We start from the raw sequence: 25,543 nt of genomic DNA, 5'->3' as shown, positions 1-25,543 counted from the left end.
CCACATTCCAAGGATCTACTACTCTTTCAGTAAAATAATATTTTCTCACGTTGCTTCTGATCTTTCCCCCAACTAACTTCAGATTGTGTCCCCTTGTTCTTGTGTTCACTTTCCTATTAAAAACACTTCCCTCCTGGACCTTATTCAATATTCACATTTCCAGAATTGTTAAAACCACGTCGTTAAACATGCTAATGCTAGTTTATACATTTATATTGTGACATGAGCCAGAAGCTGTTGCTTTATATCTTAGTACAATAGGTCAAATTGTAGCAGGCTTTTTATAACATGGTATTTTTGTCACACAAAAGCTGACAAAGCTATGTTCCTGCTAATTTTATAAAGGGTTAAATTGAGAATCCTGGAAGAGAATCTTCTGATCCAGACTGATCTGTTGGTAAATTTTGCTCTCAAATACTGCTTTTTCTATTATTCCTTTTTGCCTCAGAACAATCATAGAAAGGCATCCTCAAAAGAACCTGCTGCTAACTATGGGTCCAGATTTAGTGACTGCTTTATATAGTAACTATTCTCAGTTATGCTGGTAGTGAATGAGTAACTTCGTGACAATCCTTGCATGTACTGAGAGCATATGTACCAAAGATAAATTCCTTGTGTGTCCAATCACACTTGGTCAATAAATAATTCTATTCTATTCTATTCTAAATCTTCACAGTTTATTAAGCAAAGCTAAAGTAAGATCAAAAGCAGTTGCAAACTTAAGCAGTTGCAACATTAAGTGAAAACTTTGTTGTGGTTGGCCCAGCTCCTGCCCCAGGGAATGTGGAGGTGGATGCAGGGGAAACTTCAACATGTCATAGGCCTGTGTTATTGCCGACAGAGTCAGTTCAGAGTTTAGTTTCCTCGGACGAAGAAGAAGGTGGGAGTGACTTGGAAGAGGGGGGCTTGGCACACAGCCCAGGCAGTCAATCTCCATTATCTTCCATTGATTCGGATGAAAACGTCTTGGACACACGCAAGCGCAGAATTATGCGTAGAAGAGACCAAGTAAGGACATATTACCGGAGATAAGAGAGGCCACCTGTGTTTGGGTGGGGCTCCAGTAATTAGGGCTGCTGCTATAAATAGCAGCGTGTGGGTTTGGCCATTGTGGAAGAGTATGTGATCGCAGTTCTTCAGGAATTGTGCCTTGACTTTGTTTGTTGATTTTTCACGTCTTTGAAACCAACACAGAGCAAAGTGTGTTGGGTGTTTTACTTCGTGGAAGAAGAAGGGGTGTGAAGTTTATTCACAGCTGCTAGCTAAGTACTTAAAGACTGATTAAGGGAAATTGTACAGACTACCTGGTTGTTTTGGGACGAGTGCTCTTTGCAATACAAAAAGAGTGCTCAGTTTATTTTGAATTTTGTGATAAAGAACATTGTTTTGAATTTTCAAACGTGTGTGTGTCTGAAATTTCTATCCTTGAATTTTTGGGAGGCTCCTACCAGAGAGCCCGGCAGAACAAACTTAATGATTGCTTGTTTAATGACCAAGTTGCCAGTCTCAGTTGTGGCAACTAAATAAGGACTAAGTACTTCTAACTCCATATAGCAATACGCCGCATTATTACCTTCAAGTAAGTCTCCTTCAGATTAGTGGGTTCAGGAGTGTTCCCATAATTTCCCTACCCCAAGTTCTTTAAGTGTGGAAAGACTGCTTTCAAGCATCTTATAAACATACTTTTTTTTAAAAAAAGTGCCACCCAAGTTTTAGGAATTGGGAGATCCTTAAAATAAGTACATAAAACAATCTTTCTGAGAGATGAATTGGTATAAGCTTTCTCTTATTGATTGAGAATTTTTATGGAAGTCAAATATCTGTGCCCTCTTATATACCAGCTAGATCGATAGGATGCATGTTGGATTTTAATTACTTACTTTACAAATACCGCCACTTTATCTCTTTGTCTGTAAAACCTCCAGCATCTGTCAATCACACTAATGAAATGCAAATATTAAATGACAAAGATAAACAGCCAAAAGTCATTACACATTTTTCTTCACTTTGATTTTTGAAAGAGCATTGCCTTCACTGCTGAAAAATATTGTAAACAGTGAGACAATATTTCTCAACTGAGAGATCATTTCACAGAGATAGTTATAGAAAGATTGGGGGGGTTGTATCTTGTATCTATTGATTATAACTGGAACTTATAGGACCTGATGGAAATTAGAAATGATGAGCAATATCTTCTTATACGTGTTTATGTAGAAATCTCTCCCCTTCCTTGCTGAAAAATTATGTTGCATTATATTATTACTTATGGTTAATTTACCCATGTTTTGTTCAATTTATCCTATTTCCTAGGGTCACAGGGATTATAAACCAATTATATGGAGTGTGTTTGTGTAACAAATTGTGCGAGGGTGTAATTGGTTAATGGATCAGTATGTTATGTGGAAACAACTAAAGCGTTACAGGTTTGAATCTCAGATGCAGACAGGTATGGCTAGCTGATGAGAGCTAAATTGAAATAGATCTATACTAGTCTCCCTTTATTTCTTTGTCGGTAAATATAAAATTTAACCCAGCCAAAGGGTTACTTCCAAGAAGTTCCATTAGGATTGTGAAGCCCTGTACTCATTAAGAATAAATTAATTGAACATAGTCAAACTTATTTTGAAGTAAACTTTCATAGCCTTACCTGAACAACGGAAATAATTATTGTTTTATATTGTGCATTTTTAAAAAATAAATGCATATTGTTCATTGACGGCTTAAAAAAATCAGATGTGCTGGAATTCTTTCGCTGGAATAAAGCAATCATCTTAGCTGTAGCCAAGCATAATTACAAAGTTTCAGCCTATACAACTGTCCTGTTGGTAGAATAAGTTATACTGAGGAACAGTAGTCAAATATAATCAGATATATCTGGTTTTATACACACACATACACACACTCTAATCTTTGTGTGTCTAATCACACTTAGTCAGATAGGGAAAGCAAGTAGGATGCTTGGCTGCATAGCTAGAGGTATAACAAGCAGGAAGAGGGAGATTATGATCCCGCTATATAGAATGCTGGTGAGACCACATTTGGAATACTGTGTTCAGTTCTGGAGACCTCACCTACAAAAAGATATTGACAAAATTGAACGGGTCCAAAGACTGGCTACAAGAATGGTGGAAGGTCTTAAGCATAAAACGTATCAGGAAAGACTTAATGAACTCAATCTGTATAGTCTGGAGGACAGAAGGAAAAGGGGGGACGTGATCGAAACATTTAAATATATTAAAGGGTTAAATAAGGTCCAGGAGGGAAGCGTTTTTAATAGGAAAGTGAACACAAGAAAAAGGGGACACAATCTGAAGTTAGTTGGGGGAAAGATCAAAAGCAACGTGAGAAAATATTATTTTACTGAAAGAGTAGTAGATCCTTGGAACAAACTTCCAGCAGACGTGGTAGATAAATCCACAGTAACTGAATTTAAACATGCCTGGGATAAACATATATCCATCCTAAGATAAAATACAGAAAATAGTATAAGGGCAGACTAGATGGACCATGAGGTCTTTTTCTGCCGTCAGACTTCTATGTTTCTATGTTTCTAAAATATTCTGTTCTAGTAAACACATTTAATGGTTTTTATATAGTTTATATAGTTTTTATGATTGTCGAGTTGGACATTTATTATCAGAAGCCTAGCAAGGTGCAATACCTGTTCCCCTACATTTTAAATGTGTATCAGCCAGTATGTATTTCACTTGTGGAAATTCTCTGGGGCTAGGCAACAGCTTTCTAATCCAGAGGTTATTCATATTCTTATTTATTGAGAAACACATTTCGATGTTATTCTTTTCTAGGTTTTCTGAAAAAAAAGAGAGATTAAAGCACCTTAGAAAGAAACAGCATGAATTCCAGTCTCAGTAAGTCCTAATTCATTCTATTTCGCTTTATTTATTTAAGCTGATGTTAATATACAATCAATGTAATGTATCTTAATAAATATAGAAGTATATTTCTAGTTGCCGGTTAATGTTCTATTTCTTTTTCCACTCATCCACTTTTTAAATAGGTTGTTAAAAGCTATAGAGGGGAAGCAGATAGCAGATCAATTGGTGAGTGTTGAAGAATTCTTTCATTTCATATTTCATTTCAGCTAGTATTCCTTAGTGTTGTTATTCATGGTGCTCTCTCTTACACGGTATGTAGTGATGCCCATATTGTTGTAAATAACTGAATTTCAGCACAAATGAGCAAATGCTTATTGTATCTTATAAATTTATTTGATTAATATTCAAATAAATCTCTTCAGGAATATCAGGATACTGTTCTGACTTTACCAAATACTGAATCTACTCCAGGCATTCCAAAAGTGTTCATAGCTCAGAGTTGCTTTCCCTTCATGCCTGCCCTCAAAACAAGGTGGTTTCAAGTACAAAACATCTCCAGGAGGGTTATAGTATTTCTGTAATGCTTTCAGTAAGTTTGAAGCAATTTATTTCAAACTCAAATAATTTTGTACACAGTTATTAAATAGTACAATAGTCGGATATTTTTAAATGGATATCAGTTGCTCTTCCTTTTTGTATCAGATTTGTGCCTATTGAAATTAGCAGTTAGCTACCGTGATATAGAACTTTTTGCCCCTGTCTGATATTCCATATTTTGTATAATTATAAAATTACATAACTATCTACAGACAAAACACACCTAAATTTACAGGAGGAAAACAAGAAAAAAATGGCTTTTCACCTCTGTATGTTGCATTTTCACCCTTTCAGATCCCCAGAAGCACTCTGCATTGCTCCGCACAGCCCGTTTTTGCGAAAAATTGGCCCATTTTTGCCAAAACCTAGCCCAGTTTTGCCCTGCAGAGTGCTTCTGGAGGCCAGGGAGGTTGAAAATTTGATGCGTGGAGGGCTTGGGAACCCCCAAACAGCCCAGTTTTTGATTAAAGCAGGCCATGTGGAGCATTGCAGAGTGCTTCTGGGAGCTGGGGAGGGTGAAAATGTGACACATGGAGGGTTCGGGAGGCCCAAAACATCCATATTTGGTCTATAAGATGCCCCTAAATTATCACCCATTTTTAGTGGGAAAGTTGCATCTTATACTCTGAAAAATATGATAGATATAGAACTTTTTGTAAGGATTTGGCTGCCATTGTTATTTGAGTGGACAGCACAGTGGCTCAGTGGTTGAGCTCCCGTCCTCATCCCAGCTCCTGCCAACCTAGCAGTTCAAAAGCATGCAAATGCAATAGATAAATGTTGTTGTTGTTTATTTATTTGATTTTTATGCCGCCCTTCTCCTTAGACTCAGGGCGGCTTACAGCATGTTAGCAATAGTGCTTTTTAACAGAGCCAGCCTATTGCCCCCACAATCCGGGTCCTCATTTTACCCACCTCGGAAGGATGGAAGGCTGAGTCAACCTTGAGCCGGTGATGAGATCTGAACCGCTGACCTGCAGATCTACAGTCAGCTTCAGTGGCCTGCAGTACAGTAGAACCCCGACTTACGAGACTAATTGGTTCCGGAAGGAGGCTTGTAAGTCAGAACGCTCGTATGACGAAACATTGTTTCCCATAGGAAACAATGTAAAGTCAATTAATCCGTGCAACAACAAAAAAAAAACGCTGCCGCCGAACGCGGAAGTTAGCGTTCAGAGACAGCTGTGAAGCGGCGCGCGTGTTTTAAAACGTGGCAGCCGGCCTGGGGGGCTCGGGGGGAAGCCCCCGAGCCCCCCAGGCCGGCTGCCACGTTTTAAAACACGTGCGCCGCTTTGCAGCTGTCTCCTGAAGCCGAACGCGGAAGTTAGCGTTCCGGCTTCAGGAGACAGCTGCGAAGCGGCGCACGTGTTTTAAAAGGTTGCAGCCGGCCTGGGGGGCTTGCCAGCACCCCCCCCAGCCCCCCAGGCCGGCTGCAACCTTTTAAAACACGCGGGATACGAGCGCCAAGGAGCTGTCTCCTGAAGCCGAACGCAGAAGTTAGCTTTCGGCTTCAGGAGACAGCTCCTTGGCGCTCGTATCCCAAATGTGAGCTCGGGAGGCGAACAAAAATGTCGCTCCCCTCCCAGCTCTTATCTCGAGTAGCTCGTAAGTAGAGCTGCTCGTATGTCGAGGTTCCACTGTACTGCACTCTACCTGCTGCGCCACCCTGGCTCTGTTGTTGTTGTTGTTACTATTAATTAGATTTGTATGCCACCCTTCTCCGAAGACTCGGGGCGGTTCGCAAGACACAATATAAACAATGCAACAACAAATCTAATTAATTAAAAAATTACAAATTAAAATTCCAATATATTAAAATCAATCAGCCAATTCATTCACAACCACTCATCAGATTTAGTAAATGGGGGGAGGGGGCTTGATCTCATTGCCCTGTGCCTGGTGACATAAATAAGTCTTAAGACTCTTGCAGAAGGCGAGGAGGGTGGGGGCAGTGCGAATCTCTGGAGGGAGCTGATTCCAGAGGGCAGGGGCCGCCACAGAGAAGGCTCTTCCCCTTGACCCTGCCAGACGACATTGTCTGGCCAACAGGACCTGGAGAAGGCCAACTCTGTGGGACCTAACCAGTCACTGGGATTCCACTTTGGTGGGAAAGTAACAGCCATCTGTGACATCATGTTGGCCACATTACCGCAAAAATGTCTTTAGAGCTTGAATGGCCTTGAAATAGAGTTGAGCACCATCCCTTATAATTGGCAATAACTAACAGAATAATATCTGCAAGGATTCCTTTAGCTTTTCTTTTTTACTTTGTTATTTGAGGATCACTGCAGCTTGGCCTAGATAAACTTTCTACTTCTGAGAAAGTGCCTAAAGAACTAGCAGATAATCAAAATCTGTAACATGCATTAAACAGTTCGTTTGAAGTGTCAATCATTCTGTTGTGTTACTCTCTTCTGAAATGAAGGTAAAATTAAAATGCTGGCAAAACCAAAGCATAGATGGTTAATTGTGATGCCAAATTTAAAGATAAATCGGGGGCATCCTAATTACTGCACTTTCCTTTTACAATGGCCTCAGCAGCTTCTGGGTTGTTGATTGAACTGAATGGATTTTAGAAATGGAGTTAGCCATCTGTTTACCTTGACCAAAATGTTTTTTTACAGAGATCCCAATAGATGTTCTTTTATAGATGTTTACAGAGATCCCAATAGATGTTTACAGAGATCCCAATAGATGTTCTTTTATAGATGTTTACAGAGATCCCAATAGATGTTTACAGATATCCCAATAGATGTTCTTTTATAGATGTATTTGCAGTGCAAAGATCCTAATAGATGTTCTTTTATTTTCAGAGATGGAAAATAATGTCTTGCAAGATGAGAATCGAGCAGCTGAAGCAAACAATATGCAAAGAAAATGAAGAAATAGCAAAAGGTAAGTGATGGTTTTAGAAGTCTTTGCAGATTCCTGTTATGACATTCCTTTTCTGTATCCATATCTTATCCAATATTTGTACAAAGTTAATTTAATCAGTTTCATTAGCTTATCAAAGCTATTTTGATAAAAGGAGTAATATTTATTTATTTATTTATTTATTTATTTATTTATTTATTAGATTTGTATGCCACCCCTCTCCGTAATTGCCTTTATATTTCAAATTTCAAATTTCCCTTTGCACAATTAAAAACCCATTAATATAAAAAACCAAACATACATACATACATACCATGCATAGAATTGTAAAGGCCTAGGGGGAAGAGGGTCTCAATTCCCCCATGCCTGACGGCAGAATATAAAAGAGACTGTCTGAATTTCCTTGCCGTGTGTTTGAAATCATTCTGAACTCAAAGGTGGCTAATTGCCCTTAGCCAGGCATAACATAGGCCAAAGAGAATTACCATATTTTTCGGAGTATAAGATGCAAGTTTTCTCCCCACAAAAGAGGGTGGAAATGTCGGTGTGTATTATACACCGAATACAGCCATTTTTGGCCTCCTGAAGCTCCCGCCTCCACAGAGAGTTTTGGAGGCCTGCAGAGTGCTCCTGGGGACTGTGGGAAGGCAAAAACACCCCCATCTTTGTGGGGAAAAACCCAGGTGAAAAATGGGCCAGTTTTTGCAAACACACTGCAGGTCTTCCAAACCCTCTGCGCACCCCATTTTTGCAAAATGGGGACATTTTTGTCTTCCCACGGCCCCAGGAGCACTCTGCAAGTTTCCTGAACCCTCTCTGTGCCCCATTTTTCACAAAAACAAGTGAAAATGACTTCGTTTTTGCAAAAAACAGGGAGCACAGGGGGTTTGCGAGGTTTGCAGAGTACTCCCGGGGGCTGGAGAGGACTAAACCTTTTTTTTCTTATTTACCTCTTGGAAATTTTGATGCATCTTATACACCGGTGCTTCTTATAGTGCAAAAAATACGGTATTTGACAGCGGTACAATGTTTCTTGTTTTTATGTTCTTTCACATTAATAATACATTAAAATGTAGATAACCTTTTAGGAATTATCTGTATTTTAAAAGTGAAAGAATTCCAAGGCACATGCGTTCTCAGCCTAGCATTTGTCTGCTTGGGTTGAACAATACTATTAGGTGATGGGATAGATTACCTCTTTCATTCTTTTAATTGTAATTTGTTAATTTATTAAATATATTCCTTGCTTTTCTACTTATTTAAGTCTTAAGAGCAGCATACATTTAAAACAAAAATACCAGATTAAACTGTACCATTAAAATAACTAAAATTAAAAAACAGTTAATGAATAGAGATGCCTCCTTGAAAAAAACTGTGTTTTTAAAATACTGGTGCTTTACAGCTCAAGCCTCTCCCTAGAGAGGACACTCCATAGCTTGAGAGAAGCCCAGCACCCTCTTCTAGGTACCATGTACTGTAGATTAACCTTTAAAAGTGAGACCTCTTCAAAACTTCTACTACTGATTTGTGTGATGTGGCAGTGGTCCCTCAAATATTAAGCTCTGTTGGACTTAAGGCTTTAAAGGTCAGGATCTTGAGATGTAACCAAGATATAGATAACCATCTCTGTCCAACCTACTCAAGAAGGGTTGTGGCTGTTGTCATGGCAGAAATTGTATTATCATAGTCACTTCTTGGGAATGCAGTGACAACTACGGATAAAAAAAGCACTAATGAATTGCTATTTCAACAAGTGTCCAAAACAGGCTGAACATCAATCTCTCTCCAGTTCTCTCTAGATCAGCAGCTAAAATTTTATTTATTATTTATTTATTTTATTTTATTGGATTTGTATGCCACCCCTCTCCGAGGACTTGGGGCGGCTCACAGCATATATAAAAACAGAACAATAATGTAATCCAATTAATACTACAATTTAAAAACAATTAAAAGAAAAAAATTAACCAAACATTCAGCAGTCATACTTAAGGCATGTTGGGATAATTCCAACAGAAGAGTAATTCAATAACCCAGATATATGAATGTTGTCTACCATGAAATCTTAACAACTTCCTATTACTTCTGCCAAATTTTCGTTTGATTATTGGGAGGAATGTTGAGTAGCCATGCAAACCAAATACTGGGCTACAGCTGGCTTTGTTTTTCTTTTCTAGGAGGCTCTATTGGGCCTAGACATTTTACTGCAGATCAAAATAATGCTGGAGGTGGCTGTTTAGCCTTACAGCATGTCAAACTCTGGTTTTTTAAAATAAAAAAATGTGATAAGTTAGGTGGGACAAGATGACTTTGACATCCTAAAATGCTATGCTGTGGATTTCAGATTTAATCCTGCTTGGAGATTCTAACAGATTAACAGAGTTGGCAAGATCTTGCAGGTCATCTAGTCCAAATCCCTCCCTAAGCAGAAGACCCTACATCTGCCTCTACCTAGGATGAAACTCAAAACCTTCTGATTGTGTGGTCAAGAGCTCCACAGCAGCGCTAGATCCCAGACACTGCTTTATTTCGCAGACATTATATATTTCTACTAATGATAACAGTGCATAATTTTGTGTATCCAACTAATATAATTTACTCAGGCATTATCCATTGGAGTAATCAGCTGTTCCATTTTGAGGGTCTTCCAAGGATTTACTTCTGCTTTTGTCCTTCTAGATTCAGAGTGGCTTCTTAGGATTAAAGATGAGAACCAGAAACTTTACAGAAGGGCTCAGCGCCATCAGGACAAAAAGGAGAAAATCCAGAGGCACAACCGCCGTCTTGGAGAGCTAGTGGAGAAGAAGAACTATGACTTGAGAAGCCATCATGAACATCTGGCAGATCTCCGGCGGTCACATGTCCTGGAATTAACTTCTGTTATATTCCCTATTGAGGAAGTGAAAATCGGTATGAGGTGAGGAGGAGGAGGAGTGCGGCTGATGTGGTTCACCATATATTCAGGAAGTGGTTCACTTTCATAGTATTTGTATTTGTAACGAGGGGTAAAAAACCAGAAGATGCATTGAATTGAGATGTTCTCCTCTATGACTATTTGAAAATAAGCCTCACTGAAACCAATTGAATTTACTCCTTTAAATTGAAGTATCTTTTTAATTTGTACTCTCCCTTTTTTATGGTAGTTTTTCCTCAAAACACCGAGATGATTAGGTTGATAATTCATTACTGGTTAAGGATATTTGGAAGCTTTAGTACCATGCAATATTAGTTATATGGTTTAGCAAGTACCTTATTGTTTGGAATGAATCAACTGATCCCTTGGATGGATGGCAGAGTTGGAATAACTAGGTCATATCGACCACAAATAAAGGTAGTCCTTGACTTACAATAGTTTGTTTATCGCTTGATCGCTCAAAGCTACAACTGTTTGGGAAATAGTAACTTACGACCATGTTTCATACTGACAACCATCTAAGCATCCCCATGGTCACGTGATCAAATTTCAGACCTTTGGCAACTGACTCTTATTTATGACGTTTGCAGGGTCAGGTGATCTCCTTTTGTGCATTGATTCACTTAACAACTGTGGCGAGGGGGGTGTTCGCCCAGGTTCGCCTGGTGCACCAGTTGTGGCCCTATCTGGACCGGGAGTCACTGCTCACAGTCACTCAAGCCCTCATCACCTCGAGGCTCGACTACTGTAACGCTCTCTACATGGGGCTACCTTTGAAGAGTGTTCGGAAACTTCAGATCGTACAAAATGCAGCTGCCAGAGCAATCATGGGCTTTCCCAGATATGCCCATGTTACACCAACACTCCGCAGTCTGCACTGGTTGCCCATCAGTTTCCGGTCACAATTCAAAGTGTTGGTTATGACCTATAAAGCCCTTCATGGCATTGGACCAGAATATCTCCAGGACCGCCTTCTGCTGCACGAATCCCAGTGACCGATTATTTATTTATTTAATTTATTTATTAGATTTGTATGTCCCACAGAGATGGCCTTCTCCGGGTCCCGTCGACGAAACAGTGTCATCTGGTGGGCCCCAGGGGAAGAGCCTTCTCTGTGGCGGCCCCCACCCTCTGGAATCAACTCCCCCCAGAGATCTAGACTGCCCACACCCTCCTCGCCCTTCGCAAACTCCTTAAAGCCCACCTCTGCCATCAGGCATGGGGAAATTGATTCCCCCAGGCCGTTCCATTTTATTTATGGTTTGTTTGGGATGTATGACTGTTTTTTATATTAATGGGTTTTAAACTGTTCTTAATCGTTAGATTTGTACTGTATTTTGTTGTTGTGAGCCGCTCCGAGTCTCCGTAGAGGGGCGGCATACAAATCTAATTAATAATAATAATAATGATGATGATGATGAAGAAGGAGGAGAAGAAGAAAAAGAAGAAGAAGAAGAAGAAGAAGAAGAAGAAGAAGAAGAAGAAGAAGAAGAAGAAGAAGAAGAAGAAGAAGAAGAAGAAGAATTGTAAAATGGGGCAAAATTCACTCAAACATCACTCTTACTAATAGATCTTTTTCTGGGCTCAATTGTGATCTGTATACAAGATTGTAATCAACAAGTTTGCATAGAAAGGATATAATTAAGAGAGTTTCAGAAGGTATTATTTTGGATAGGCCAACACACTGGCCTATCACATAGGTAGACAGCACTCTATTGATCCCCTTTTCAACAGAAAGCGCTTCCTCTAAACTCCTTCCTTAAATGGGTTGCTTGGACTGGAGCTCTTCAACCTGTTGCTGAAAGTTCTTGGATAAGTTACAGTCTCTTCTCTACGTGATCTTTGCCGCCTGGTCTTCTCCAGGACTAGCAAATACTTTGAAGGAGTAGACTCTCTTTTCAGACCTTGTCCCGATTCTTCTAGATTCTTCTCTTGCAGTCTCTGGCATTTTTACTTTTATTTCTGCAAAGCTGAACCGGTTGTGTAATGTTACCTAGTTTGGTAATAATTGCTTGAAATGCTTTAAATACAGTTCCAAGCATGTGTTGTGAAAGTACCAGTAGGGCCTTTATATAGAGGCGAGGAACAGACAAGCAGTTGTAAGTGTCGGGAGGATAATGGAAATAAGAAAATGCAATAAAGTAATTTATTTACATTTGGCCCTTCACTCTCAAAGAGAGAGCCTTAAAATAAATACACTTTCTCCTGAACCTTCCGTCTGTCATTAGATTATAGTGTCCATTATGAGAAATACGCTATCTTGATAGTAGAGTTCTTAAATTCAGCCAAAGTAGTTTAGGGAGTCCTTTTCCTTTACAAGAATCATCTGCTTTGCCTACCATCTGACATTCTTGCTGGAGGAAACTGATTAGCTCAATTCTTCATCAACGAAGTGAGTTATTTCATGGCCAAGTTTCTTTAAAGAGTTCTGGGTGGGGAGGGGGTTTACTGGCATGAATAGAGAAGGTTAGCAACTGTTTCTTCCATCTTTGGCTTGCTCTGCATCATCACCAGCCTGCTTGCTCTATCCTTAGTTATTCCAGTCCCTCTCTTCTCAGAAGCCCTTCTCATCTCTAAGCTCACCAGGCACTGAAAATATTCATTCCATAATGACAAGGCTCACTCCCCAAAAAATTGGTGTTCTTCCTTATCCACATAGATGGCACAAAGCTGCAAACATAGTTCTTTTGTGTAACATATTAATCACACCTCCTTCTATCATATATACAGTGATCTCTCGGTTAGCGCGGGGGTTACGTTCCAAGACCTCCCGCGCTAACCGATTTCCGCGTTATACTGGATGCGGAAGTAAAAACCACCATCTGCGCATGTGCGCCATTTTTTTCATGGCCGCACATGCGCAGATGGTGGAGTTTGCGTGTGGGCGGCGGGGAAGACCAAGGGAAAGTTCCTTCAGCCGCCCAACAGCTGATCTGCTCCGCAGCGCGGAAGCAGCGAGGAGCCGAAGATGGGGTAAAGGCAAAGGGGAAACCCCATCTTCGGCTCCTCGCTGCTGCCGCGCTGCGGAGCGGATCAGGTGTTGGGCGGCTGAAGGAACCTTCCCTTGGTCTTCCCGCCGCCCAGGCAAAGGGGAATCCCCAAGATCGCTTGCCGCTTTGCAGCTTGGAGCCTTGCTTCGCCTCCTTCGCTGCAATAGGCAAGCGGCAAGCGATCTTGAGAAAGAGAGAGAAAGGAGGGCGACTTGCCAGACCACGCCCCCCTGGATGAACAGCCTCGCATGGCCCCAGCGCCGGGCTCCGCTGTTGCCTCCGCCCCCATTCGGCTCTGCAGCTGAGAGGCCTTCCCGGCAGAGCCCTCCCCAACAGCTCCCGCCGCCAGCGCAAAAAAGAAAAGAAAAAAAAATCCCCAAAAGAGGCAGGCACAAAGCGGGGGCACAAGGGGAGCTGCCCGGCAGAGGTTGCTTTTTTTCTTCTCGTGGGCAAGTGGAGGGGGGGAGAGAGAAGGGAGGAAGAGAGTGTGAGAGAGGAAGAAAGAGAGAGAGAAATGATAGAAAAAAGGGGAGAAAAAAGAGAAATGAGAAAATGATTGAAGCATAGTGACAGGAAAGAAAGAGACAGAGACAGAGAAGTGACTCTTGGTGATGACGTATGACGTCATCGGGTGGGAAAAACCGTGGTATAGCAAAAAAAACGCGGACTTATTTTTTAATTAATATTTTTTGAAAAACCGCGTTGCAGCGTTTCGCGCTAATCGAGAACGCGCAAATCGAGGGATCACTGTACAGTGGTACCTCTACCTAAGAACGCCTCTATTTACGAACTTTTCTAGATAAGAACCGGGTGTTCAAGATTTTTTTGCCTCTTATCAAGAACCATTTTCCACTTACAAACTTGAGCCTCTGAAACTGTAACTGGAAATGGCACGGAGAAGCCTCCGTGGAGTCTCTCTAGGAATCTCCTGGGAGGAAACAGGGCTGGAAAAGGCGGGGAGAAGCCTCTGTGAGGCCTCTCTAGGAATCTCCTGGGAGGAAACAGGGCTGGAAAAGGCGGGGAGAAGCCTCTGTGAGGCCTCTCTAGGAATCTCCTGGGAGGAAACAGGGCTGGAAAAGGCGGGGAGAAGCCTCTGTGAGGCCTCTCTAGGAATCTCCTGGGAGGAAACAAGGCTGGAAAAGGTGGGGAGAAGTGTCTGTGGAGCCTCTCTAGGCATCTCCTGGGAGGAAACAGGGCCTCCACCCTCCCTGTGGCTTCCCCAATCGCATGCATTATTTGCTTTTACATTGATTCCTATGGGAAAAATTGCTTCTTCTTACAAACCTTTCTACTTAAGAACCTGGTCACGGAACAAATTAAGCTCGTAAGTAGAGCTACCACTGTACTCTTTTTGGAATAATATCCAAACGACTCTGCAATCCTTCGAGTAACCGTTCCTTGCTCTTCCTCTAGGGACTCCGCAGATGTATCTTCAGAGAGCGAGAATGCCATGACCTCCAGTACCGTAAGCAAGCTTGCAGAAGCCAGGAGGACCACCTACCTTTCGGGGCGATGGGTGTGTGATGACCATAATGGAGACACCAGCATTGGCATCACAGGGCCTTGGATAACCCTTCCCAACAATGGGGATTATTCTGCTTACTACAATTGGGTAGAAGAGAAGAAAACCACACAAGGACCAGGTAATGGTCATTTAGGTGTCATTTAAACTTTTTTTAAGAAAAAGACTCAGCTGGATTCTTCATCATTTTTTAAAATTAATATTGAAATGCAAATTTGATGATCCTGCCCTGATATTTGGCTTAGTGAAATGTAAGAAAAGCACAGGGGTACCACAAAGTACAGGGGTACCTCGGTACTCGAACGCTTCCTTTCTCGTACATTTCGGATAGCGAACAAAATTTTCGGCAAAAATTTGCTTCGGTATCTGAACAAAAATTCGGATACCGAACAGCCACAGAAAATTTTGTTTATTATCCGAAATGAGGGGATGGGGTGAGAAGGAATGGAAGTTGGAATCCGACACGCCCATTCTGGCCGCCCACTAAACAGCCTCCCAGTCGTGCTCCAAGCTGTAGGGAGTGGGGGGTGGGGGCTGCAATACCGGCAGTTTCGGGGGGGCTCCTTTCCTTTAAGCAGTTACACCAACTTTCTCTTTCCCGAGAGTAGCAACGGCAGCAGAGGCTTTCCTTAGAGCAGCAGCAGCGCCGGGAGCGTGAGATGAGAAAGGGAAGCCTTTGCCCTTGACTCGTGCGCTGCCGCCATTGATAAAGTGACTCCTTGGCTCTCCTCCTCCTCCCCCCCCCTCAAGAAAGGCGAGGATTAGAATCCAGCCCTTTCGTCTCCCTCTGCCCCCCACTCGCAGCCTCGGCGTTTTTCCCCCCTCCTACTTCGCCCCCAAACGAGGGGGCGTGAGGCGTTTTATTGGCTGCTGCTATTAGCGCGCCGTCGAACAAAAGCGGCTCCTTTTAATCCCCGAGTCTTTAGTGATTTCTTCTCCTGTCGCCCCCCGGTTCCCTCCCTTCCCTCCCCCGCCTCTTTTTTCCCCTTCGTTCCTCGCCTTTCCGAAGGTCTTCCTTTCCCCTCCGGGCTCCCCTCGGCCGGCCACCGGGAGGAAAGAGTGTGAACGCCCCGCTCCGCAGCTCTGCTCAAGCTTGCAGCAGCGGCGCCGGGAACGTGAGATGAGAAAGGGAAGCCTCTGACGTTCCCGGCGTTGTTGCTGCTCTAAGGAAAGCCTCTGCTGCCGTTGCTACTCTCAGGAAAGAGAAAGCTGGTGTAACTGCTTAAAGGAAAGACGAACCACTAAGGAGCCCCCCCCCCCCCGAAACTGCCCCACCCTAACTACAGCTTGGAGTGCTTAGACCTCATATCTGTATCCCATAGGAAATAAAGGAAATAGGGGCTGGAAACCAATTAAACCCATTTCCATTATTTCCTATGGGATAAATTAATTCGGTACTCGACCAAATCGGTTCTCGACCACACATTTGGAACGGATTATGGTCGAATACCGAGGTACCACTGTACCTTCTGACTGAGCCATGATTTTCATGGGGAGCCTAAGAATTGCAGAACATAATATTGGCTAGAGAGTTTCCCCAAAGCGTCTTTTTAGCTCTCATAATTGAGAAGAAGATAGCTCATTAACTGGCATTGCATCTCAGAAATCTCACAAGCAAACAAATTGTCTGATCTCTATGCTTTAGTTGTCTCCCCCCCCCCCAAAAAAACCTCTTAGAGATCTAACACAAGAACTTTAGTGACACTTAGAGATCTTGTGAGACTTTACAAATATTATTTTTTTTAAAGTGTTTTTTATTTAAATTTGGAATTCCACAAACAGCATGCATAGTTGTTATGGATATTTTGTTCTCCATGAGTAGCATATTGTGAATTCTTGGATTCTGCCTTTTTCTGGAGTGGCCATCAAAACTGACCCCCCCCCCCCTTCTATTCTAGACATGGAGCATAACAATCCTGCTTATACCATCAGTGCTGCTTTGTGCTATGCAACTCAGCTGACTAACATTTTGTCACTTATACTGGATGTAAACCTTCCCAAAAAGCTATATAACAGGTAAGGAATCTAGAAGGAGTTAGAACACATGCCGAAATGTTTTTTGCGAACGTTATGTTGAAAGACAGACTCTAGGAATTGTAGCCATTATAATATAGCACTTCATATACACAAAATTTTGAGTTCCTAAGATTTCAAAGTACAGTGATCCCCCGAGTTTCGCGATCTCGATCTTTGCGAAACGCTATATCGCGATTTTTCCACCCGATGACGTCACTCCCTTCCTTTCTCATCTTTCTTTCTCTCTCTCTTTCTCTATCTTGCTTCTTCCTCTCTCACACTCTCTTCCTCCCTCTCTCATCTCTTTCTTTCCTTCTCTCTCTTTCTCTATCTCTCCCCCTCTTGCTCTCGAGCGGCAAGCGGGCGGGCGGGCGAACGGGCAAGCGGAGCGGCCGGGCAGGCGGGCGAACGGGCAAGCGAGCAGCCGGACGGGCGGGCGAACGGGCAAGCGAAGCGGCCGGGCAGGTGGGTGAACGGGCAAGCGGAGCGGGCGGGCGGGTGAACGGGCAAGCGAGCAGCCGGGCGGGTGAACGGGCAAGCGGCAAGCGATCTTGGGGTTTCCCCTTTGCCTGGGCGGCGGGAAGACCCAGGGAAGGTTCCTTCGTCCGCCCAACAGCTGATCTGCTCCGCAGCGCGGCAGCAGCGAGGAGCCGAAGATGGGGTTTCCCCTTTGCCTGGGCAACGGGGAAACCCCATCTTCGGCTCCTCGCTGCTGCCGTGCTGCGGAGCAGATCAGCTGTTGGGCGGCCGAAGGAACCTTCCCTGGGTCTTCCCCGCCGCCCACACGCAAACTCCACCATCTGCGCATGTGCGGCCATGAAAAAAAAGGCCGCGCATGCGCAGATGGTGTTTTACTTCCGCACCGCTATATCGCGAAAAATCGAGTTTCGCGAGGGGTCTTGGAACAGAACCCTCGCAAAACCCGAGGGATCACTGTACTACATTAATAATTGTAGGTTGACAGACAACCAAGTATATGACTGGATTCAGAGATGGTTCAGTGTTCAGTTCTGGAGACCTCACCTACAAAAAGATATTGACAAAATTGAACGGGTCCAAAGACGGGCTACAAGAATGGTGGAAGGTCTTAAGCATAAAACGTATCAGGAAAGACTTCATGAACTCAATCTGTATAGTCTGGAGGACAGAAGAAAAAGGGAGAACATGATCGAAACATTTAAATATGTTAAAGGATTAAATAAGGTCCAGGAGGGAAGTGTTTTTAATAGGAAAGTGAACACAAGAACAAGGGGACACAATCTGAAGTTAGTTGGGGGAAAGATCAAAAGCAACGTGAGAAAATATTATTTTACTGAAAGAGTAGTAGATCCTTGGAACAAACTTCCAGCAGACGTGGTCGATAAATCCACAGTAACTGAATTTAAACATGCCTGGGATAAACATATATCCATTGTAAGATAAAATACAGGAAATAGTATAAGGGCAGGCTAGATGGACCATGAGATCTTTTTCTCCTGTCAGTCTTCTATGTTTCTATGTTCCTATGGTAATAAAACTATAGAGGTGGTGAACAGCAAACTTCATTTTTTAAAATACTGACCATCCAGAGCTGTAACATTCCTGGCATTTATATCATTGGAGTAAATGGACATTAAATAAATACACACACACACACAAGTAAATCCCAAATGGAAAGTTTCCTAAGCCTCTGCAAAAGTTAAACTACAGAGACGAATCCTTAATGTAGACTTAGGGGGTTGTTTTGTGAAATGGTGTTAATTATGTTCAATTTTGCAAATCAGTATGATTGGATGTTAAAAGAGGGAGGGAGGAATTACATACACAATTCTGTAATAGTGGCTCCTCTTGGAAATGGAAAATAGAACTGGATGAGACTTGTTCTTTTTCTGTTGGCTATTCCAACAAAACTATTTTGCCAGATCAGTGTGATCAAAAACATGTCCGTTTATTTGCCTTGTTTAAGATTTTATGCCTTAATATTTGCACCTTAATGTATTTTGCAGTGAGTTCTGCGGAGAAAATCTTAGCAGGAGGAAATTCACCTGGGCAGTGAAAAAGCTAAATGCCAATATCCTTTACCTTTGCTTTTCTCAGGTAGTTTTCATTTGGTTTCTTTTCCTTCTTGGAAGGCTTTACATTGTTTCCTCCTCATCTTTCAAGTCCTGCCTGATGAGTATTCTGCTTTCCTTCATATGCTTTTCCAGCATGTCAACTTAGATCTTCTGCACCCTCTACATACACTCAGAAACTTGATGTACTTGGTCAGTCCTGAGACAGAACATTTGGGAAGGTAAGAAACAGTTCAATGATAAATGCCCCACTTTCTTCCTTGCCATCACCAGCTTTCTAGAAGAGTCTACTAGCATCCCCTCTGTGTCTCAAATATCTCTGTAAACAATAGTGAAGTTTGATAAGCTGCTGTATATTCAATACATGACCCCAATAACATCCAATCATCACCAACTCTCCCAAGTCAGAGAGAAAAAAGAATCCGGTCCAGGGATATGGGATGGGCCTTTTCAATTACAGATTTTGGTATATGATTCAGAAAATCATATACAGTGATACCTCATCTTACAAGCGCCTCGTCATACAAACTTTTCAAGATACAAACCCGGGGTTTAAGATTTTTTTGCCTCTTCTTACAAACTATTTTCACCTTACAAACCCACCGCCGCCGCTGGGATGCCCCGCCTCCGGACTTCCGTTGCCAGCGAAGCACCCGTTTTTGTGCTGCTGGGATTCCCCTGAGGCTCCCCTCGATGGGAAACCCCACCTCCGGACTTTCGTGTTTTTGTGATGCTGCAGGGGAATCCCAGCAGCGCAAAAACGGGCGCTTCGCTGGCAACGGAAGTCTGGAGGTGGGGTTTCCCAGCAAGGGGAGCCTCAGAAAAATCGCAGCATCACAAAAACAGACGTCCGGAGGTGGGGTTTCGAGGACTTCTGTGTTTTTGCGATGCTGCGATTTCACTGATGCTCCCTTCGCTGGGAAACCCCAACTCCAGACTTCTGTTGCCAGCGAAGCGCTCATTTTTGCGATGCTGGGATTCCCCTGCAGCATCGCAAAAACACAGAAGTCCAGAGGTGGGGTTTCCCATGGAGGGGAGCCTCAGGGGAATCCCAGCAGCTCAAAAAGGGGTGCTTCGGCTGGCAAAAGGGGTGAATTTTGGACTTGCACGTATTAATCGCTTTTCCATTGATTCCTATGGGAAACATTGTTTCGTCTTACAAACTTTTCACCTTAAGAACCTCGTCCCGGAACCAATTAAGTTTGTAAGACAAGGTATCACTGTACCAAAATGTCCTTCCTGTAAAACAATACTTTTTATAAATTGATGTTTTATGGGATCTTCCAAGTGTTTATTCCCTTATTCTGTGACCTTTTAAAAAAAAAATTTGCTCCATCGGGCAAGCTTGCTCTGATGAGATTCCAAGTTAGTTGTTCAGCCACAGGTGTCACATTTGTTTTATTTATTTATTGGATTTCTATACCGCCTCTCTCCGAGGACTTGGGGCAGCTTACAACATATTAAAAAACAGAAGATTACAGTAAAACTAAATCCAATGAAATTAAAATTACATAACCATCTACAGATAAAATCCCTAGTTATTTTAAAGTCAATTTCACCCATTCATACAGCAATCATACAATCATTTGTTGGTTAGGGGCTAAGGCAGTGGTTCTCAAACTTTCTAATGCCGCAACCCCTTAATACAGTTCTTCATGTTGTGACCCCCAACCATAAGTCTAGCACCAATTCTCCCAACAGAGCTTTAAACGGATTGGCAGGAAGGTTAGAGGGACACCCCCACTGTGAACGCCTGATTGGTCGGATTGTAAAAATACGTTCCAAGGCACCAGAATAGAAGCTTTAGTTCCTAACACCATGGGAAATTTGCCTTTTTTCATGGTCTTAGGTGACCCCTGTGAAACGGTCATTTGACCCCCAAAGGGGTCCCGACCCCCAGGTTGAGAACCACTGGGCTAAGGTCTAATTGGCCCAAGTCTGGCGACATAAATGAGTCTTAAGACTCTTACGAAAGGCGGGGGGGCAGTACGAATCTCCAGGGGGGGGGGCTGATTCCAGAGGGCCAGGGCCCCCACAGAGAAGGCACTTCCCCTAGTTCCCGCCAAACGACATTGTCTAGTTCAGTGTTTTTCAACCAGTGTACCGTGGCACACTAGTGTGCCGCGAGGCACAGTCAAGTGTGCCGTGAAGCTCAGAGAGAGAAAGAAAGGAAGAGAGAGAGAAAGAAAGAGAGAAAGAAAGCAAGAGAGAGGGAGAGAAAGAAAGCAAGAGAGAGAGAACAAGAAAAAGAAAGCGAGAGAGAGAGAAAGCAAGAGAGAGAGAGAGAGGGAGAGAGAGAGGGAGGAAAGGAGAGAGAGAAAGGCATAGAGGGAGGTAGGGAGGGAGAGAAAAAGAGAGAGAAAAAGAGGAAGGAAGAAAGAGGAAGAAAGAGGGATGGAGAGAGAGAGAAAGAGGAAGGGAGAGAAAGAGGGAGGGAAAGAGAAATAGAGCGAAAGGGAGGAAGAGAGAGAGAGAATTTTTTTGTCCAAACTTTTTTTAGCCGCCCCCCCCCCCCCGCTCAATATGCCCCAGGGTTTTGTAAATGTAAAAAATGTGCCGCGGCTCAAAAAAGGTTGAAAGTCACTGGTCTAGTTGATGTGACCTGGAGAAGGCAGACTCTGTGGGACCTAACTGGTTGCTGGGATTCATGTAGCAGGAGGTGGTCCCGCAGGTAATCTGGTCGAATGCCATGTAGGGCTTTATAGGTCGTAACCAACACTTTGAATTGAGTCCGGAAACCAATTGGCAGCCAGTGCACATCCTCAGCTTTGATTTGTTTATTTCATTTCATGCACCTTTCAACATTAAATGAGCGCTTGTTTCCATTTTTGCTACCAAGTGTGCGACTAAAGCGTATTTCTTCCTCCCTCCCTCCCTCCTATTCTTTTCCCCTCCCCCAATAGATCTGGACCATTTGAGATCAGTGCCGATTTGGAAGATTCCATGGAGTTTGTGGACCCCAGCGGTGCTGGCGAAACAGATGACAGTGGAGATGAGCACATAAGTGATGAAGAAACTGACCTTGGAACAGACTGGGAGAACCTGCCCAGCCCACGGTTCTGCGATATCCCCTCCCAGCCGTTAGAGATGCTGCAGAGCCAGAGCACACAGGCTTCTCAACCGATAGCCAGCAGCAGTGCTGGTGGCATGATCTCCTCAGCAGCAGCCTCAGTTACCTCTTGGTTTAAGGCCTACACTGGACACCGCTAAGAAATAACTGGGCCTCTATGACCCACCGTCACTGTAGAAGACTTTGTGAGTCAGTTGTATAGTGCCTGGAACAACAGGGGGGGGTGTCTGACTTTCATTTGCAAGAAGCCCCAGCAACTATTTCTTTGCTCAAGGTGTAAGCTCCTCCCATTTTCTGACATCTGCAATGGAATTCAGCAGTTCTGAGTCACAGTCTTTTTGTGGGTATGCGTGTGTGTGTGTTGAAGAGAAAAGAATTACCTGCACATTTTGTTTCTAGTCTGTATTTTTTAAAAGAAGCTAAGAAAGGCAATCATTTGAAGCACGGAAACAGGACAAGAATCATGGAAGAAAGCAATCCGAGTGCCATGCAACTGTTTAAACTCATCCTGGTTTATCGGTTCTGGCGACGCCCTTGGACTTCTTGGTGTGATGGCGTGTGCATCATTGACAAACCTAACCACACAAATGTACATTTCAGGAACCTTCTGGCAAATGATGCTTTTTAAATGAGTTTCTAAACTCTGTTGCCATAATTTTAATACAGAAAATCATCCTTTTCTAAAAAGAAAAAAAAAAATCTTTTGTATGTGTTGCATTCCTCCATTAGAAGATCTTTCTGAATATTTTCCACAGTGAGCCATCCAGAATTCCCAGGCTCCTTGTTCTAGCACCCGACACCAAAGAAAGGCTGGCCCGTAATATTTTGCAAATATAGCGCCACTCTGCTGTGGTCAGAAAGTTTGTATCCATACATTCTTTCGCAAGGTGGAAGCACAGTTCTCTTGCAGTTTGATTTTGTGTACTAATTGTTCTCTGTCTTTTGGAAAGCTGGCACTCCCGAGATGAGAACATGAGACTTCTCCTCCTTTTAGTATCCTGTTAGTGGATACAGCATGTTGTACATAGAATTTAAATTCTATTGTAATTTCGAGAGGGGTTTTGGAAGTAAAAAAAAAGCTTTCCATGTTCACTGTAGTATTCTTGTCCATCTTTCTTTAACATGGGTTTATATATTAGATCTATTTCAGATGCTTCCTGGGCCATGTCAGTTTGCATGTCTGTGTTTTTCTTTGTCCGCAGTGTTGGCTGTCCATGCTGAAATTAGAACTTGGGGAATGGGGGAGCCAGTTTTGCATTACTCTTCCCATTGAAAAGGACGAGGGACAGTCTTGGAAGTCAGGCTAATTTGACGATTCGTCACGTCTTTCATGCCAACATGTCTACTTGATCATAAGAATTATTGACTCTCACTGAGCGCATCTTCCAAACCATCGTGTGTGGAACTCCAGTGAGAAAATATCTCTGTGACCAACAGGTCTGGGTAGGGATTGCTTACGTTGTAATGGAGTAAGGAGAAAATGGCATATAGTCACTTGCTCCTTCATAAAGCAGTTTTCTGCCTTCCTGTTGCCTTGTGAGTCAAAATAAATTGGGCTACGCAACTGTAGCTTCTACAGTTTGTATGCTGCCCCATTTGTGGACTCTGTGTTTTCAGTTAATAGTCCTAGCCAATGTGACTTTTAGATGTTTTTCTGCCTTGGAGCCAGTTCAGCCTTTCAGCACAGCAGGTACACCTATGATGTTGAATATCCTCCCTTGAAGAATACACACACACACACACTTCTTGTCCAACATGAATGCTTTGGAGATTTTGTGTTGGGCACCTTTTTCCTGTATTGCAAAGATTTGCAGTCATGCAAGAACTTCTGACCTGGCAGATAAGTTTCATTCAGTGTTTCTGTGGTCTTCTATTTAAGCCTGGAAGTGCATAGAGTTTTAAGTAACTTTGCTATGCATAAAGTTCTAAGTAACTTTTGCTATCCCCCCAAAATAGGGATTTATCTGGAGGAGAACTACTTTATATTTCTGTTGCTAAACCAAAGATTGTGTTAGTTAGGTGTTTTGATTTAAAACCAGATGCTATGACTTCCATTCATGACTTCATATAGAAAGATAGCAATATAATGATCCCTAAGCATGTCTTTACTGGCTTCTATAGGAGCCATGTTGGTTTACAAATGAAGTGGCAGTGGATGGAATCGTGAGTACTTTGGACTTTGTCTCAAAAATCTGCTGTTACCTACTGTTAATGAAACAAGTGGAAATTTGTAAGAAGAAAGGCACTTTATTAGTTGCAGGTGATATGGGCTGCTTAACAGTGTGACTGGGAGAGAGAGGCAGGCGGCTCTCAACGCTGTAAATACTTTACTTTTCCTCCTGTTGTGTGTTCCTTTTTTCTACTGCTTATTTTTTGAAAGCAAATGCTTGGAAATCATTTCTAGGGAACTGAGGGAAATAAGCATAAAAGCCAGTAAGTCACGAATCCTTTTCACTTATCAGTTTCAACTTCTTAAAATGGTGCCTCTCTCCTTCAACAGTGGAACGCTGCTTTCGGAGGCCACTAAAAGGCATCCAAATAGTAATAGTGTGGGGTGAAGTTCCCTTCCAAGAAAAAAAAAATATTTTAAAAAAATGTTTTTACACTTCTAGAGCTATCTATAAGTTGTTTCTAAAATTACCGTGCAATAAGAGGAACATTCTGCTTCGTGGATGAGAATACCATTGATGGGTATCCTGGGTTTTACATCACTAATTGTGCATTTTGCAAGATGATACGGTATCAACAAAGGTAGAGCTAGCTGTATATTTAGGCCCAAGAATCTCAACATGGGTTTACTAGAAATACAGTAAGCCGTTTGCTGCTTGAAAATTGGTTCCCCAAACAAGGATTGCCAATTGAATATCCCTAAATCCATAGCTTCTTCTTTTTTTTTTAGGTCATGACCTTGTGGTGCCACTTTCAAAACTAGTAGTCCTAACTAAATGCAAATGTGTTTTTAAAATTGAACTACTGCAATAAATCTTTGGGGTTTTTGTAAGATTGCTTGGTTTGATTTTTCCTGTTCTGATATTACTGTTATCATTGGAACTATTACTTACTGTTCAAGTGCATAGGTTTCGGTTGCAGAACACAATGAAGGAGAACATACACATTTCATGCTAAAAATATCTAGTGTTTACATTATCAAGAATTTAAAGTAGAGATTCGTCATGATTCTTTTCACTGGTTACAACCCCAGACAGCCCTTTTTCCCTAACTTGCCATGCACTTTATTAATTGGATTTATATACCGCCTGCTCTGATGACTCAGGGCAATTTTAGCCATCCAGATGTAGCTAATTTTATAACTAAGAGATGAAAATTGAAAGGAAGCTTATAAATGACAGGTTATCGGTCGTTATGACGACCAATGTCCTTTTCCTCGCTTTGATATGGTCGATTGACTAATCAAATAAAGTTGATATTGACTGTAAATATTGGAACTAATAACTGGCAGAAACCTGTTATATTTGAATGTTTGGCTCAAACCTAGGTTTGAAACAAACCTTTTTCTTAGTAATTTCCTAGCAGTTCAAACACCACTACAACCTTATTGTAATGATAATGTAATGTAAAGAACCTGGCTAGTATGTTTATTTATTTATTTATTACTTAGATTTGTATGCCGCCCCTCTCCGAAGACTCGGGGCGGCTCACAATACGTGGAAACAAA

The 25,543-nt window shown here is 42.4% G+C and overlaps 1 protein-coding gene across 1 annotated transcript in view; it reads left to right on the top strand.

The window, feature by feature from the left end:
* Positions 1–24,868, top strand: part of ATG14 (autophagy related 14) — a 30,154-nt gene extending 5,286 nt beyond the window's left edge. The window contains exons 2-10 of the mRNA XM_070749731.1: positions 3,807–3,869; positions 4,019–4,061; positions 7,247–7,328; positions 9,984–10,221; positions 14,622–14,851; positions 16,629–16,746; positions 18,732–18,822; positions 18,933–19,018; positions 21,701–24,868. Of these exons, the coding sequence (XP_070605832.1) occupies positions 3,807–3,869; positions 4,019–4,061; positions 7,247–7,328; positions 9,984–10,221; positions 14,622–14,851; positions 16,629–16,746; positions 18,732–18,822; positions 18,933–19,018; positions 21,701–22,007 (1,258 nt within the window). The 3' untranslated portion in view covers positions 22,008–24,868. The remainder of the gene's footprint in view (positions 1–3,806; positions 3,870–4,018; positions 4,062–7,246; positions 7,329–9,983; positions 10,222–14,621; positions 14,852–16,628; positions 16,747–18,731; positions 18,823–18,932; positions 19,019–21,700) is intronic.
* Positions 24,869–25,543: the final 675 nt, after the last annotated feature.

Source organism: Erythrolamprus reginae, chromosome 1, assembly GCF_031021105.1.
Source record: "Erythrolamprus reginae isolate rEryReg1 chromosome 1, rEryReg1.hap1, whole genome shotgun sequence".
NCBI lineage: Eukaryota > Metazoa > Chordata > Lepidosauria > Squamata > Dipsadidae > Erythrolamprus > Erythrolamprus reginae.
This window is presented reverse-complemented; position numbering and strand designations above follow the sequence as displayed.